The 16,665-nt window shown below is 42.3% G+C and overlaps 2 protein-coding genes across 4 annotated transcripts in view; one reads left to right on the plus strand and one right to left on the minus strand.

Annotated features, from left to right (window-relative positions):
- Window positions 1-419: 419 nt before the first annotated feature.
- On the minus strand, window positions 420-2,507 carry LOC121626770 (dynactin subunit 6-like). Its single transcript, XM_041965442.1, has 7 exons — window positions 2,471-2,507; window positions 2,138-2,202; window positions 1,919-2,024; window positions 1,757-1,845; window positions 1,348-1,395; window positions 804-946; window positions 420-690 (listed from the first exon to the last, which is right to left on the minus strand). Exons 1-7 carry the CDS (start codon window positions 2,503-2,505, stop codon window positions 592-594), a joined length of 585 nt encoding a protein of 194 aa, XP_041821376.1. The 5' UTR covers window positions 2,506-2,507; the 3' UTR covers window positions 420-591.
- A 2,654-nt stretch (window positions 2,508-5,161) lies between these two features.
- Window positions 5,162-16,665, plus strand: part of LOC121626653 (zeta-sarcoglycan-like) — a 39,991-nt gene continuing 28,487 nt past the window's right edge. For all 3 annotated transcript variants that reach the window (XM_041965277.1, XM_041965279.1, XM_041965278.1), the window contains exons 1-2: window positions 5,162-5,200; window positions 13,407-13,601. In XM_041965277.1, coding sequence (XP_041821211.1) covers window positions 5,162-5,200; window positions 13,407-13,601 — 234 coding nt within the window. The remainder of the gene's footprint in view (window positions 5,201-13,406; window positions 13,602-16,665) is intronic.

The following is a 16,665-nucleotide window of genomic DNA, read 5'->3' on the forward strand; positions in this document are numbered from 1 at the left end:
CCACCGAATCCAAGATGGGGACTAACTACCACACCCAATCGTTGCAGGCATCGTTTTTGGTCAGTAATTGCACTTTTTAAATGGGAAATGAGCTTACAGTCACACTCACCAATGCACGTGTCATTTCTAACGACTATTTTTAGCCCAAAAACTTGATTTTATGACTATTCTTGAGACAAAAAAACATGATAACATAGATATTTTTAGTTGCATTATTATTAAATACTATTTTAATTGGATGCTTTGCCTCACCTGATGAAACAAAGCAGAGCAGACAGTGCAATGGGTGCACAAAAAGTTGCTCAATAGTTCCTCCTAGTGGTCAAAAAATATAGGAAATATAAAATCAACGCTTTGAAGGATACAAGCTTAAATGAAATCTTTATTAGAGTCTTTGTTGTAATATTTTTGGATCTTTATCAGAACAATTATAAATATATATGAGTATAGTTGATGAAAATAAAAATGGGGGGTATTCTGCTAAACATTAGGGAACAACATTAAAGTGTAAGACAGTGCAGGTTGAGGGGAATGTGTCTGTGGTGCCTGACTGCGCAGATGCTTTTGGGGCTGCAGGATCCAGCTCCATCTTTAGTTTCTCACGGGTGTGCTGTTTCCTTTGGCCGTCTTCTTCAGGTGGTGATAGTTTGGCAGAATCTTCATGAGGAAGTCGAGCTGCAGAGTCTGAGGCTACAAGATACACATGTATTCAAAAAAACATCCCCAGTGAGACAAATGTGCACACATGCCAACAAAAGCTTTGTGACTCATAGGCAAAGACAAGCATTGGCGGGGAGACTGACCTGTGGCTTCTCGCTCTGCACACGCCTGATGCAGTTTGAACCGTACACGACCGTGTTCTCCGGCACGACCTCACACGTGTTGACCTGGCAGCATGCGCCAATGATGCAGCCGCTGGTCAGGATCACGTTTCTCCCGAGATCAGCTGGGATTCAACATTACAAAATACATGTATTTTCTCAGAAAAATACACTACAGGAAAATGGAAACGAGGGTTGTAGGGCATTATGATTATACCAATTGGTGAACTTTTCCATACTGTTTATACTGTGGCCTCTAGCCTGGGTGATTTAGACCATTGTGTGCAATGTGAATAATCAATTAGCAGGACTTATTTTTTCATTAATGTGATGATACGCCTTCATTAATCAGGTAGTAAATTAGCAAGGAGCAACTATTCAATCAACAGCTTCTCAATTTTATGTACTATTTCATGAAATATATCGATACTGAGAAATAAAATGGCATATATCATTATATCAAAATAAGATCTGATCTATGTGGCACACTCCTAAGAGGAATATAGTGAGTGATTACAGTACTCACCTTTAGACTCAATCACATTGTTGTCTCCAATTTTCAAAGCTTGAGAGACTGTGGCAGAATCATTAAGGATTTAAACCTCTTAACTAGCATTTTAAAGCAGTGAAAATTCTCTACGAACTATAGCTGACTAACACAATGGTAGATATTATAAGTTTGTAAACATACAGTACTTAAATTTATCTGATAGGTAGTGAGCGGGACATTTTACTGAAATAAACTTGTCAGTGCTCTCTGGTGGATAAACTATATACTGTCAGCAGTGTCTCCACACATCTTTGGTATTTCTATAGATGCATTTCTATTTATCAGCCGACATGAATTCAGACACATCTGCAGTCAGCTGATATGTGCCAAATAGTCCAGCTGACCTGCAGTCTCATGCTCATTTATTGTTATTTGCAAAGGATACCACATCCAACCTCAAACACGTTATTGGTCCCAATTGTCATGGTTTTTGGCTCAACTCCCTCTGTGTCTGGCATGATATTCTCTGGATAACTGCAGGAAAAACAGACACAGATAAGTGTAATGCAATGATCAAACGGGGAAGTTAAGATGCAGCACACTGTACCTGTTAATAATAAGTGCCTGCTCCTCTATTAGATTGCCCTCTCCAATGATAATGGGCCCTGCCTCTGCTATGATCCGTGCTTTGGGGTGGACAACTGTTCTAGCACCTGTAGAAACAATAAAAAAATGTCTTGTCTTATTGAGCACACAACAGCTGGATTATATATAAATATAAATTTAAAAAATGGCGCTTATGGTGAAGTTAAAATCAAATTCTCACCAATGGTCACATCTCCTCTTATTTCACTCTCAACACACACAACAGCCCCAGCTGCTACTTTAGCACTGCAAAAACACACAGATTATTTTCATATATTAACCTACGAGGCGGTGGAGCCATCACAGCTACAGCACAGACACAATAAACAAGATGTTACAACGTCAGCAAATATGTCGGTAATTACTGTCCAGGCGACCTATAAATAGGCTCTGGGTGTCGCCGTCAGATAAATTGCAGGATTATTCAACGATAACATTTTCATTTCTAAAAAAGATAAAATTGTTCACCAATGATCTCGTGATATAAAACGAGAACGTTGATGCAGTCATCTACCTTTTCTGTGCCATGATTTGCTTGGCGTCTGACATCCTTGCGGTGATGAAGAACTGTATCGGTAATTGATTATCAAGCCTAGTTCAGAGTTGGAGCTCAGGGGTTGATTGCGTTTGTCTGATAGTCGGCCTGGCACTGTGCTGCCCTCTACTGTATTTTTAAGGATACTGCAGCGAACCGATGTCGGTATATTGATAATAAAACTGACCTGTCCACATTCTTTGGTTTATTTTTTATCTTGATACAGGAACTTAGTAGTCATGAGGCACAATTAAACTTAGATTTTATCCAGGTTTAGGCTCTATATATCTTCATTAATAGTCATAAACAGCAAAGAATATTATTATTATATTATATCTTATTTCAAAGCATAGTATTCCATTTATATTGTTTTCCACTTAAAAAGGATGTCCTATTAACATTAACCCGCCACAAATGAACCTACTTATCTTAAAAAATACATTTTTTTTTGGATAAATACAGTCTGTAGTGTTGCTATTATTTTTTTTCTGTTTGTTTTGTTGAAAAGCAATAATTTCTTGTGATTTCTATCAGTGTATTGTCTTTGTAACCTAAGAATCTTCTCTTTTCAAGGGTTTTCATTCTTTACTTTAACTTTTTTCCCGAGCCACTTCATATTTCTACTCCACTACATCTCAGAGGGAAATATCGTACTTTATACTCCATTACATTTATCTGACATCTTGAGTCATAATTGCTTCACAAATTAAGATTTTTGCACACAAAGCTTACTGTGTAAGGTTTATAGAATATGAAGTTTTGTTATAAATAAAACTACTAAATGATTTTTTAAAATCCTGCTTTTATATTAATGCATGAGTTATAATCATCTACTTGAAGCACTTTTCCCTGATTGTAACAGAAAATTTTTTTAAACTGTGATAGTAGATTAACTAAAGTGAAGGATCTGAACACTTCCCTCACCGCTGGTCTTTTCACAAATTAATGGCTGGGTAAACAAGTTAAAGAGGACCTGTATTTCACTCTCTCACCGGCACCAAGTGACAGGCCTGTGTGCATCTTGTTTAGTCTTATTGCAGTGTCACCACGTCTCCTGCAGGGTGCAGCAACCACCAATGAACAGGAACAAATGCAGCTGTAGAATAAACCAGGTACATTTACTCAAAACACTACTGCAGGAAAATAATACCTCTTTAATGTACCACGAGACACTTCTATAAAAATATCTCCTAGTGGTAGCTTAATATAAAATGATTAAATTATCTTATTTTCTTTTAAAGACCGTCAAATGAATCTGTAAATGGCATCCAAGTGCTTTGTCAATAAGAGTCAGAGAGTTTTCCTCTGATGTTCTCGTTTGATCTCGTTTGAAACAGTTATTTTAAATAAAGTATTCCCCTAAATGGGATTTGAAATGTCAAGTCAACCAGAGTTCGCGCTAATATAAGAGGAAATTAAACACTACCCTGTTTTCATAATAAAATGTACAGTTTGTGATTCATGACACAACAACAGAAATCCCAGCAGCTTTGAATATATGTAATCTGTTTCGAATTGACATTTTGGGTGTAATCTTGTATTAAGTTTATTTATTCATTCTGTTTAAATGGCTAGACAAATACAACAAAGATTAAAAAATACTAGTCCCAACCAAGGTTACCTGATACTTCTTGTTGACAGCGATAAAGCACACAGTCCTCTTTCTGTTGCATATTAAGCTAAAGGCTCAGTTTATGAATTAAGGTACATTGTTACAGAGTCAGCTACATAGAGTATTAATACATTATTATATTGGAGTTCGTGCATCAACCACAATGCTAGAGTGCCTGTGTGGGTGCACTGTACAGGCCTTTAAAGTACGCACCAGTACTACAGTGTAAAAATACTGTATGCAGATACTGATGCGTTAGCATCCAGGAAAACTTGAAGTACCAAAAGTAAACGTATACATTATGCAGAGTGGCCCCTTTCTGAATCATGCATGTAATTTTACTGGATTATAATTGGTGATGCATTAATTGGTACACCACTTCAATGTTACAGGTGGTAAAGGTGGCTCACACATAATTATATACCTAATGAATGAGTTGATTCAGGATATATTTCGTACCAATAATGTAAATCTGCAAAGCAACTACTGACTAAAGGTAGTGGAGTAAAAAGTGGAATATTTCCCTCAAACCACATTGAAAGTACCTCATAATTAAACCTCACTACAGTACTTGAGTCAATGTAAGAATCCCACCATTGTTTAAAGCAATACCAGCCAAAATAAATAAATAAATAAATAAAAGGGATGTACGTGATCCGCTTCGTCACTTTTATTTTGAAATTCGCCACCGGAAGTGTGATTCCTCACTCCGTGTAGATTGACGGCAGGAGGAGTTTTGAAGGAGAGTGTGTCGTCTCAGCATCAGCTCCTGAAGGGAAAGTGAGCGGCGGACCGAAGCACCTGAGCCCGCCTGTCTCAGTTAGACTGCGGCCAGGTTCAACACCAGCTACGCTCCTAAGTACTTTTTAAAACAAAACCTTAAAAGTACCGTTAATATGAAAAAAAGCCCCACTCGCCTCAGACGCTGGATTTCTTTTTGTTTTTCTGAATGGGATTGAGGGAGCGCAGCTGGCTCGCGCAGCTCGGCTGAACGCCTCGCGCGCTGAGCTTGTTTCAACTTTGTGGAAATATGTAACTGCGACCAATGAGACTGTAACATGGAGCAGTCGGCCACTCTCGACATAGAGACGCTGAAGGTAAGCTAACGGTGGCGGAAAAGTGCGTGTTTAACGTCGTGTCAGCTGAAACTTGCCAGTTTATCGGTGGAAATGGGGAACAGTTGAAGAAGGTTAGTTTTATCCATCTGTCTGTCCCGGAGAGGAGGACACTTTCACGGTGTTGGTGATGAATTATTTATCCAGGTGTTGCGTCTCATTCAGCAGCCCAAACTCAAGCTTCTCGTGGGTCCTGCCTGCAACAGGTGACTTCAATTGTTCCTTTAAAAAAAAACAGCTAATTAAAGACAAGTGGAAAGTGTCTGAACCTGCTGATTAATAACCCTTGACCGGCGCTCAGACACCGCGGGCAGCCTGCCGGGGATTCTTTACGTGTCTCCCTCCCGCACTACACCTCATATTCAATGCCTCCCCCTCCCCATGAGCCTCAGTAATGTGACAGCCTATGAATATTCCGCCTGCGTGGTTTCTCATTATGATTCCGGTCCAGCAGAGGAGGCAGTCACCTCCGAGTACAGTATGTGCAGCTCCCTGCTGCAGTGCACGGTGTCACAAACCCGCACAGCAGAGCTACTGTTTGGCTGTGGTCGGCTGCAAGCACGCGTGCGCGCGCGCACGCACGCACACACACACACGCACACACACACACACGCACACACACTGGGCTTACTGGTTGGGTCACGCATATCAGTCAAGAAATCCTTCCTGCACACACCGGCTCTGAGCTGATCCAGCACTTCTGCAAGTTTGCAAGTTTCAGCCAATTTGTCATGTTTAATGTGCTTTTTTAAAAATTAGTTCTGAATGATTTTGCATGAGTCATGATTTGAGTGCAATGGTCATTTTTGCATTTGATTTTCAGTGGGGAAAAAGAAAATCGAGAAATGATGCTGGTGTGGTCTGTATCAAACAAACATGCTCAGTGATGACTTGAGAATGTGATTTACGGACACAACAGAGCTCTATTTATGTTGTGACACACTTTACTTTTATCAAAAAAATGTCATCTCTTGCCACATGGATGTTGCACTTGGCCATATTGCAATAATCGATAATAATTCCATCGAAAGTGTAAGAATCCACTATCTTCTCTAATTAAAACTGAAGCTTTGTTTAGGCTGCCTTGTGATGGTTTTTATGTTGTTGATGAGGCTGCGTTCAGGCTGCCTCTTTCCCCCGTGTGTTCGACCGATGAATGCAAATGACGCCTATGGGGTGCTGTCCAAAATGGCCCCGTTGGCTCTCCAAGGATTTGCCAGGGATTAACAAGAGAAGCTAGTGTACTGTGGAGAAGTGTCTGTCTGTTTACATCAGCAGTTTGTCGTCTTCCTCCCACTGCCAGAGCCACCATCAACACGGAGGACGGAGCTGACAGACCAGACTCCACAACAAACCGGCTCTTGACATCAATAAATGATGCAAAGGTCAGAGGTGCAGCGTGCCGACGAGGTTTGTTGCACACTTTTGCGTTGTCGAGCACGAATACCTTTCATGAAAGCGTCATGAAAAGCAGTGCGTGGAGCGGCAGGAGGAAATTCTCTCTGAAAACCCGTCTTCAAACGGTCTGTGATGTTCAGTCTCGTTGGCTCTGCACTCTGATTGAACAGCTGCGACCTTTCTTTGCGCCGGACTTATTGGAGATCTCTGATCCCCGCCGGCCTCGTGCTATCAGCTGGGTTTACCTTGTTGCTCGCAGTGGACGGGAGCGCGCTGGCGTCCGTCCATAAAGGGCAACCACTCAGCAAAAGATGAAGCCTCTGATGAGCTACTGTAACTCCACCAGAGATGACAGAGCCACGAAAATCGAATTTCACGTCCAAGCAGAGCCGCTATTGACAGCAGCAGCCTCGCCCGCGTGCTTGATTGTCACGTCAACGAAATGCGAAATGCATTGACAACCTGCTCTCCCAGCTACGGCGGGCTTCTCTGTCTCTTTGATTGGGCTTTTTGTCAACCTGAGGAGCCCTCAGAAGCCACATAAATAGGTGCTTTAATACTGCGTGTCAGCCTTGTAACATGATCGTGTCCATCCCTTCTCCCCGCTGCTGCCTCAGCGATTGTGCGGCGTTCATGTGCGGGACGGGCGAGCACAGGCTTTACAGTCATTAGTGCATCTCAAATGTTTTCTTACCTCCAGCTGAGGCGGCCCTGCAGGGCTCCTGTGGCACCGCTGAGTGAGGGAGCGCTGGCCGATTTGCTGATTAACATTATCAAACATTAATAACGTCTCATTTTCTTTCATTAGGGGCTTCTCAGCTGCATTTTGCTGCCTCTGCAGCATGTCAGTGTTTGATCAAAACAGCATGTAGAATATCACCCTCTCTGCTAATTGGTGAAGATGAGGCGTGCTGGCAGCGGGAAGGGACTGCTGGGTAATTGCCGGCTTTGGCTGGATCCAGCTGTAACGTCTGTAGTCAAAGCTCTGAGGACCCCCTTTCCTCTCTGTGCAAAAGGAAAGTGACACAGATCTCTGCACAAACCTGAAAGGGATTGATGAAGTAGCGTATACAAATATAAATATGATCGTGCAGCAAACGCACAAGGGCACTTGTGCAGCGCGTGATCTACAGAGACAGCAGTTTTTATAGCTTATTGTGCCTTAGAAAAGCAAGTTACTGTGTGGGTGTTTTCTATTAATAGAAACTACATGCAATCAGGACTGTAGGTGGTAAACCCGCTGTAGCTTCGAGTAGATTTCAGACCCATCTGTTTGTGGTAATGTGTTGACATTTGTCTCGTGCGTGCTGGCACATATCCTGATAGTTTCAGCAAAGACGGAGCTGCTCAACTGTGCCTAAACAAGCCTTTTTGGAAGATTTCAGACACTCGGAATAATTGTTGGACTCGTTGGTTGTCGAAATGGAGAGAAAAATGGTCTTTAGACTTTTTAGAATTGGAAGTTTTCGGCGCTCAATTATTCTTAGTCCCAGACTTTTAATTATCCACACATTCATATGGATGTTGTCAACGGTATCAGTTGCGTTATTTAAGATGAATTCATTGGTTTCAGCCGCCAGAGTGCAAAAAACTAACCTTGAATCACAAGTGTTAGAGAGAAAGAACCAAACCCTGAACAATGCATGAGAGTATTTTGCATAATATGTCTAGAAATACAAGTTCAATAAATCAGCAGTGTCTTTAAATGCAGGAGTATAACGTGGCTTTATTTTCTCATTATGGGTTGTTGAGAAACACACAAAATGCTGTTTTTCAGCTCTAAGTCAAACTGCTGTTGTATGAATAGATCTGTTCACTTTTCACTCAAGTGGATAATACAGCAGTGACCTCCTTCATTCTTTCTCTCAGCGTGTGTTTGTTCTTAATGCTTCTTCTGGCTCATGAAAGGCAAATCCTCTCTATTGTTTGTGGATGTATTAAACAGTGAGACCTCACCTCATGAAGCCACCTTTGGTTTTCTTTTAGCAGTATGTATGAGGACATATATCATTTTGTAAGGTGATAATGGAGCATCTGCAGCTGGCAGGTGGCGTCTCGGATGCAGGAAACAGGTTCGCCAACCCCAGAGTTCACTTTTTTCACTTTTTTTTTTTTGACTGGATTTGTGGCTCCAAATCTTGGGTCCGCTTTAAGGACCAGTGTGGAGGATTTAGTGTCATCTAGTGGTGAGGTTGCAGATTACAACCAACTGAATGCCCCTCCCTGCAGGTCAAATTGTTATTTTACTACAACAGACACCCTCAGGTTGGGAATCAGAGGTCTGGATGATATGACCTCCAATATATCTCACAGTAACCGATCTCATCGTCTGATGAAGATTTAGCCTCAAAGGGCAACAGCCAGCGTTTCGGGGCTTCCCGCGTCACCAGTGGATAATCGGATAATGGATGTCTGGGTCAGGACTTCCTTGAATTATAGTTGCCAGCTCCGTCTGTTCCTGCAGTGACCTTTATCTGACCACCGCTCCTATTTTCTAATTATCATCAGGACTGCTTCTGTAGTCACTCTGCTGCTTAACAATGCTTTTGCATATAAAGTGTAAATTGTCTGACCTACTGAAGCTGACACAAACTGATAAATGAGATCCAGCATAGTGTGACGCGCCTGCACAGCGGGCTTTGTAATCAATATTTTGTTTTCACAAAAGTCAAAGTTGTTTGTCGCGCGCAGCGCTGCAGTTGGACGTCTCCATCAGTCCGGCCCAGCCCGTTTGTGCGAGTCAGCTGTGACCGGCATGCTGAAGTGACAGATTGACAAAACGCCAGCCGCTATGCACTCCTCCGTTTGCTCTGTGAATAACCGAGCTTTAGGAGGCATGACTCGACCAGGGTAATATATGCATTAAAACTCTTGCTAAGAAATCACAGGATCCACTAGCGTTGGGAACAGTGGGTTGCCATAGAAATTACAAGTGCTGAAGTTTCCCCTAGCAACAGTGGATTGAAAATAGACTGGATCTGTCCAGCAGGGGCATGGCTGTAGGCAAAAAGAAGTGTTATTTGAATGTTTGTACAAGTTAGATTCCAGTGAAGTGTGGGGATGTTGGAAGTGTCTCGAGGACGATCTGGAGTCAGTCAGCGTGTGGTTTTGCTGAGTGTTGCGTCGAAAGCATCTTCCAGCGTTTTGCAAAGTTGTGGTTGTAAACAAAAGTTCTCCGCTGACACGGCGTCAGGAGTTTATATTGAGCCTCAGCGTGAGCACCTCTCATAATGATCTTGTCCCTCAGCTGTATCGCTGGTGAAATTGGAATCACTGACATTTCTAGGCCAGCGATATGGGCCATTTGTGTTCGCTGCAAAGTCGCAACATCCATTTGTGAGACATCTGCCACCGCTGACCTAAACTGCTCACCCAAGGAAACAGTCACTTAAACAGTGGATGAAGTTGTGAGGCAGTGGTGAAGCTGCTGTTAGGTGCCATGAGTTATTATTGCGCTCGTTTAGAGATTGTCTAATCAATCATGCCCTTCTGAGGAACCTATTACGGGAAGGATTTGGAAATATAGGCTTCAGTGCACAGACACAGGCATTATATTTTGGTTGCTTTGTAAAAATTGAAAGCTGAAATTTCATATCATAGTCCAGTAAGATGTTCGACCAAAACATTTAATTATAAACATTTGGGTTAAAGGTTTAGTATATCGGCAGAACTGGTATGTAATATTGATACGTGTGTTTTCATTAGTGTATAATCACCTGGAAATAAGACTTGTTGTGTTTTCATGATCTTCGAATGAGCTCTTAGGGAGTTAGTCCTCTTCCATGTAGTCCGCCATGTTGCACCGCCATGTTTCTACAGTAGCCCACAATGAACAAACCAAACACCGGCTCTTAGGGCAAGGTGAGGCGCGAGGTATTCAGTGGGTTGCAATCTGCAACCTCACCACTAGACGCCACTAAATCCCACACACTGACCCTTTAATGCTAGATTTGTATTTTATTAAATGAATAATTGTTTTGTCTAAAATTTCAGAATATAGTAAGAAATGAGCGTTAGTTTCCCACAATCCAATGTGATGTATTCAAACAGCCAGTCAACAATCCAAAACCCAAAGATATTCAGTTTACTATCAGATACGACAGCAAATCATTTCGTTCACGTTTGACTGAATTAATTGGTAAAAAAAATTTGAATTATCAAAATAGTTTTCTTAAATAATTTATTGATGGACTAATCTATTAATCTGCTCCTCGTTCCAGTTAAGGATCTAGTTGAGCTGCACAGATTATTTGTGTAATCCATCAGTCAGTCAACATTTCATCAACAATTAATTGCTGGGTGTCGTGATAATCAGCTGATAGTTTAATTAATTTCTCAAGCAAAAATGGCAAACCAAGGCTGGTTCCAGCTTTTCAAAGGTGAGAATGAGAAGACATTTACTGATGTTGCGATGGGCATTTTCACCGTTTTCTGACCTTTTAATGGATTAATTTATAGTATAATCAGCAGATAAGTTAACAATATTCAAGATAATTATTGCAGCCACAAAGTAAAGGCCTCTGCATTTGGTAAATGTCTGAATATGCAGGTTTCTGTGACTTTATGGACAACCTGAAGGACGTACGCTTCTTTCTGACACCAGCCTTTTACCAGCTGCAGCAGCAGGCAGTATGTGGTGTAACATGCTGCCTGATACACACTGTTACACAATTTTTACAAAACCAATTTTAGAGTCTGTGGTTTATAATCAATACAATTCATCAACCGCTCTCCCTCGTAAGAGATATTGATCTGTTGCAACAATAATAAGTACCATCACAGGCTGAGGTTCTGTGTCCCGGTTGTTAAAGCAGATACTTTCTGTAGCGCTGCTCCTTCTGTGAGCAAGTTCACTGCAACTACATCTGACGTGATGAGGTGCAGAGGAGCACAGGATGCAGTTTCTTCCTCTATTTAAACCTCGGTCAAGTAATTCAGTCCCTGTTGGAAAGAGTGTTTAGCTTGCCGAGCTAAAGACTCTTTGCTTGCTCTGCCGCAGTTAAAGAGAACCTGTCAGGAAAACATACAATCTAATGATACCTGCCATCAGTGTCCTATGCTAATGACATGCTGAGTGTGAATAAAGCATGTGGGCCATGGATTCTGACTTGAGTTATGCATGCAGAACTCCTCTGGGGAAAACTGCGCACATGTTTGTCAGTTATAGATGTGTTTCATGCAATTAAAGCATTTTATGCTTGGGGGATAAATTAATGGTTATTTTCTTGGAAGTATGAGGAGCTTTTAAAAAAATATCTGCGACATAATTGGACATAATAAAACATTCTGCTGCTGCTGGAAATTTTATCTTGGTTCGTATGAGGAGGCGCTTTGCTTTATTGATCATCTATGCAAGAGAGCGGGATGGCAGGCCCCCTCAGTATGAATCCATCCCAACAACGGCTGAGCGGAGCGGCTCAGAGCTCGGCCGGCCTCGCGCCCCGTGATGGGGATTTTCACACTGTCAGCCCGCGGTCACGATCGGCTGGAGAACAGCAACTGCTCGCCCTCGCTTGGATGGGCGCGCTTGACAGACATCATCCTCTCTGATCTCAGATCAGAGCTCGCGTGTAGCAGCTTCTCAGTGACTGGCAGGCACTCCGATACTCAGCCAGAGTGGAGAGCGTTTCCCTGGCACCAAATTCATCCTTTGTCTCATAATCCACCTCCTGTCTTCATTTGTGCTGAGTGGAGGAAAGGCAGATGGTAATTTGTTCTTAATGTGAAATTTCATACCAGACTTTACTGAAGTCATGGACTGACTGCCTGTGGCAAGCGTCTCCATCGGTTTCACATCTTCTGCTGGACACAGCTCCGTAGAGCCCGCTTAGTGCACATGATGTGAAATATTTTCCTGTGAAAGGATTGATGGGTAGCAACATTATAAAGATCTCAGCCGGAGGGGAGCGGTAAACAGGTCGGCCACAGGAAGCTGTCACTCACGGCGACTTTCTCTGTGAACACAGGGGATCCGGTTTGGGAAAATGTCAACAAGTAATTAGCATGGTAAACAAAGCTGTGACATGTTGTTCAATCCATACAAATGAATTTCCATCATAAACTACACGAATACAAGCAGGAATGTCAAGGACCTTGTTATTCAGGATTGTAACTTACATAAACGCTATGATTAGTTCGGCATCTAGATTTGGCTGCAGATCTCTGTTCATTGACTTAACAAAGAAGTGTGAATATGGTTTATTAGAGCTATTCCACGTCTGAGTCATGTATTTCCACAACCGACCACTAACTTGTAATCAGTGAATCTTGAGTGACGATTTCCGCTTCCTGCAATGAAACACTCTGCATTTGAGTTTTTTTTAAAGTGGGATCTCTAGATTTGGTTTAATCTTTTAATATCTTGACTGGTTCCATTTGTAGACGTGTGCAGGGCTGATGTACTCTCAGGTGTGTCATTGCAACAGTCGCAAACGATGGAAAATGGTCATTTTTCCTGAAATAAGTCTGCAACCATTATTCCAAAAAAAAAAAGTTCCTAGTGTGTTACAGAAGGAAATATCTTCTTCTCCCTCCATTTAATTACCAAACATGGATGCTAGAGGCTGTCGTAATACCCGTCTTACATTCATGCCATGCTCTCACCTTTTGTCCTTTATGTAGTAGTACCGTTTTCAAAAATTGTAGAAGTAGACAGCCATGCCTGAGCGCAGACTCAAGGTAATAACCACTTACAATATGTGATTGCTTCTGTGCAGTGAATGTATTCTTGACAGCAAGCTAACATAAAGGCTCCTGTGTGTGTATGTGTGTGTGTGTGTTTGTTTTCCAGATTACCCAGGAGCAGTTTATTCTCGCGTCCCAGTCCCTGCACCTCCAGCGACCAGGCTGCGATGCCGTCTACCCGGTGGGTCTGTACGGCTGGAGGAAGAGATGCCTCTATTTCTTTCTGCTGCTGCTGCTGGTCACCATGATAGTGAACCTGGCGCTCACTGTGTGGATCATTAAGGTCATGAATTTCTCCGTGGTGAGTCACAGCACGGCATCATCCGATATAAAACGAGCTATATTGTAATGACATCCATAAGGCTCAGTACAGACGTTCAGGTTGCTTCAATACTAACAGGTATCAAATTTAGACACTTAAGCAGAGAGTTTCTGACGGCAAACTGGCCGACAGGTAGAAGGAGAGAAATCTCCTGAAGTTGACGCAGTGGGTGCTTCTTCATTTTAGTCCAGTTGTCCAGGATGATTTAAGCGTGCAGAGTAAAAACAGTTTCTCCAGCTGCTCCCAGGTCTTCAAAGTGAGTAATTGTAATGTGTCATAGCTTTTAGAAAACTGGTATCAAAATGTGTCGTTCAGGAACAGGTGTCGAAGTCCCTACCCTGAATATCCAACATATTCACGGACGAATGTCTCGACTAGTCTTTCCTGGAAAAAGCTCCGCTGCATGGCTGCGATTAATGATTTCATTGTCACTTACTTTGTCCACGATTTTTCAATTACCAGTTCTGTCCATAAAGTGTCAGAAAACTGCAAAATATGCTGATCAAAATTTCCTAAGAGCCCGACGTGATGTCTTCGTTTTCGTATCAACCATCTAAAACCCGCAGATATTGAGAGACAGGCTGCTTGGCACTGAAACCCACTGTTTTAAAGACTCACGTATGTTGGGTAATGAAGCATAGAGATCAGTTTGATAATTCCCACTGAAGTCTTATGTACAACAAAAAGTCTTGTAGCTAGACTTCTGTAATTACATAACATTTATTAAAACCCAATCATAAGATTAGCTCTTTGAGATCAGAAAATGAAACAGCATGTACTTGGCATCAAGTGCACAGCAAGGTTTAATATCCAATGAAACGGCACGAGACGAACAATTAGTCTCATACTGTGTTCTCGTGCATTTCAAATATAAATAGAAGGATGAAAATGAGGCCAAATTGCAGAAAATGTACAGCATTTAATCTTAATACTGGGCCATGGTAAGATAATGACTGTCATTATCAGTCCGCTGCTTTGCTTGTGTTTCTGTCTCAAAGGAGAAGGAGGAGCTTTTTAAGTAACATTGATTTTACAACACGTAGGTCAAGTGTCGTTTTTTACTCTCCCTTCATTTTGACCTTAATACGCGAAACCTCAGTGGAAGAATTTATTCATGAAGGCCCGTTTGAAATGTGTCACCGGCACCATCTCTCTTCTCCTGTGTGCTTTGCAAAAAAAAAATTAGTAGACGACTTGGCAGCAGGACCGGCTGACACAGAATGTGTTAATCTCCAACTAAAACCAAACAGGCAGCTGCTGCGAGCTCCTGTGACATTTCCAGGGACAATGCACACAGTTTACCATTTTGTCAACAAACTCACGATGGCAGCAATCCCCCCGCTGTGACGGATGCGTCCCCTGACTATTGCTATCACTCCTCTACTCGTTCGCCTCCCATCAATCTGTGTCGCGAGTAAAAGACCTTATCAGCGCTGTTGGTGTCGCTCCAGAAAATGTACTCCGCTGCTCCCCATCTCTCAGGACCCGGGCAGCTCAATAAGAAAACACGTGCCAAACTACACTCGGTTGTATTATAGTCTGTTTTGAGCGGCTGCTGGAATGAGAACATTCGGCTCCGGAAAAGCTGCCAGGCGACACCATCTCACCATTATTGGCGGGACAGGTGTATGATCACCTGTCTGGGGACGAAGCTTGAAGACGGCTGCAGCCCCAAAGCATCAGTGTTTAAAATAAAGCTACAACAATTGTGATGCTTGTGAGGAGAACGGTGGAAGTACACACCAAACAAGTGTGCCAGTCTGTCAAATAAGAGTTTATGGAATGACCGGAGCAACGTGTTAAAGTTAGGCTTAAAAGAGGCAGATTTTATTGTCTTTTAAGTCAAAATAAGTCAAAGTTGAAGCACCTGTGGTGGAGAAATCTTGATTTCAATCCGTAGTTTTGGTACAGCTCCAAAAACGCTGCATCCTACATTTCCCATAATGCAGCTAATAGCATCTTACTATTAGACCCTCCTTAGTAAACGTAAAGGATAACTTTCGTTTTTTACAACCTGAACCTTATTTGTAGCATTAAATATGCCCATTTACTCACCCAGGCAACTTTGGTGGCATTTGGAGTCGTTTTGAAGAAATTAGCCCCAGAGGAGCGGCGCGTATATCCGTATAATGCGAGTACTCGGGGCATCCATGCGCAGCCTCTATATAACGCATAATCTGCGGTGAAACTCTTTCATATTCCAATATTTTGTTATGATATGCTGGTGCTATTCCCCTCTGAGCCGGCGGTCGGCTAGTTTAGCTGTAGTTTGGCACAGCTATGGTTCGTTATTGTGTATTCGTAGCCGACCGCCGCAGAGTTAGCCGTGTTGCGGCTGGCTGCTCGCAGCGTGCGGCGTTCAGTAATGACATCATCCACGTCAGAGGTAGTTGTCTAGAGACGCCGGATGTTGGTAACATGCCACCACGGGTGTATAGTATACGGGTATATAGAGGCTGCGCATGGATGAGTACTCGCTTTATACGTATATATGCGCCGCTCCTCTGGGGCTAATTTCTTCAAAACGACTCCAAATGCCACCAAAGTTGTCTGGGTGAGTAAATGGGCGTATTTAATGCTAGAAATAAGGTCCAGGTTGTAAAAAACGAAAGTTATCCTTTAGTAAGAGTGGGAAAAACCATTCATTGCCTTCGCCTTTGTTTCAGGAATATCTAACACCAACATTGTTACCACATGTCAACAAACTTGATTATTAAATTAAATCCAGTATAGACACTAACATAATTGATTCAGCTTGCATCCGTGTCTGCTTTCACTTTTAACGGACTGCTACAAATACGAAACAAAACAAAAAGCAGCTAATTTATCTGTTGTGACTATAAGGTTACCACGTGAGCTAACCGCCACTGGAACAATGCATGAGCCCTCCCAAGCCAGAATAAGGGTTGTTCTTCTCGTTTTGCCAGCGTTGCAGGAGCGCACCCAAATGCCCACATTAAAATGCCCTCAGAGTTATTCTCTCAGACTTTAAAAAGCCCCTCCAGTGCCACAAAAGGCATTAGACAGCTGTTTTTACAGGCTC

Source organism: Chelmon rostratus, chromosome 23 (genome assembly GCF_017976325.1).
Source record: "Chelmon rostratus isolate fCheRos1 chromosome 23, fCheRos1.pri, whole genome shotgun sequence".
Classification (NCBI taxonomy): domain Eukaryota; kingdom Metazoa; phylum Chordata; class Actinopteri; order Chaetodontiformes; family Chaetodontidae; genus Chelmon; species Chelmon rostratus.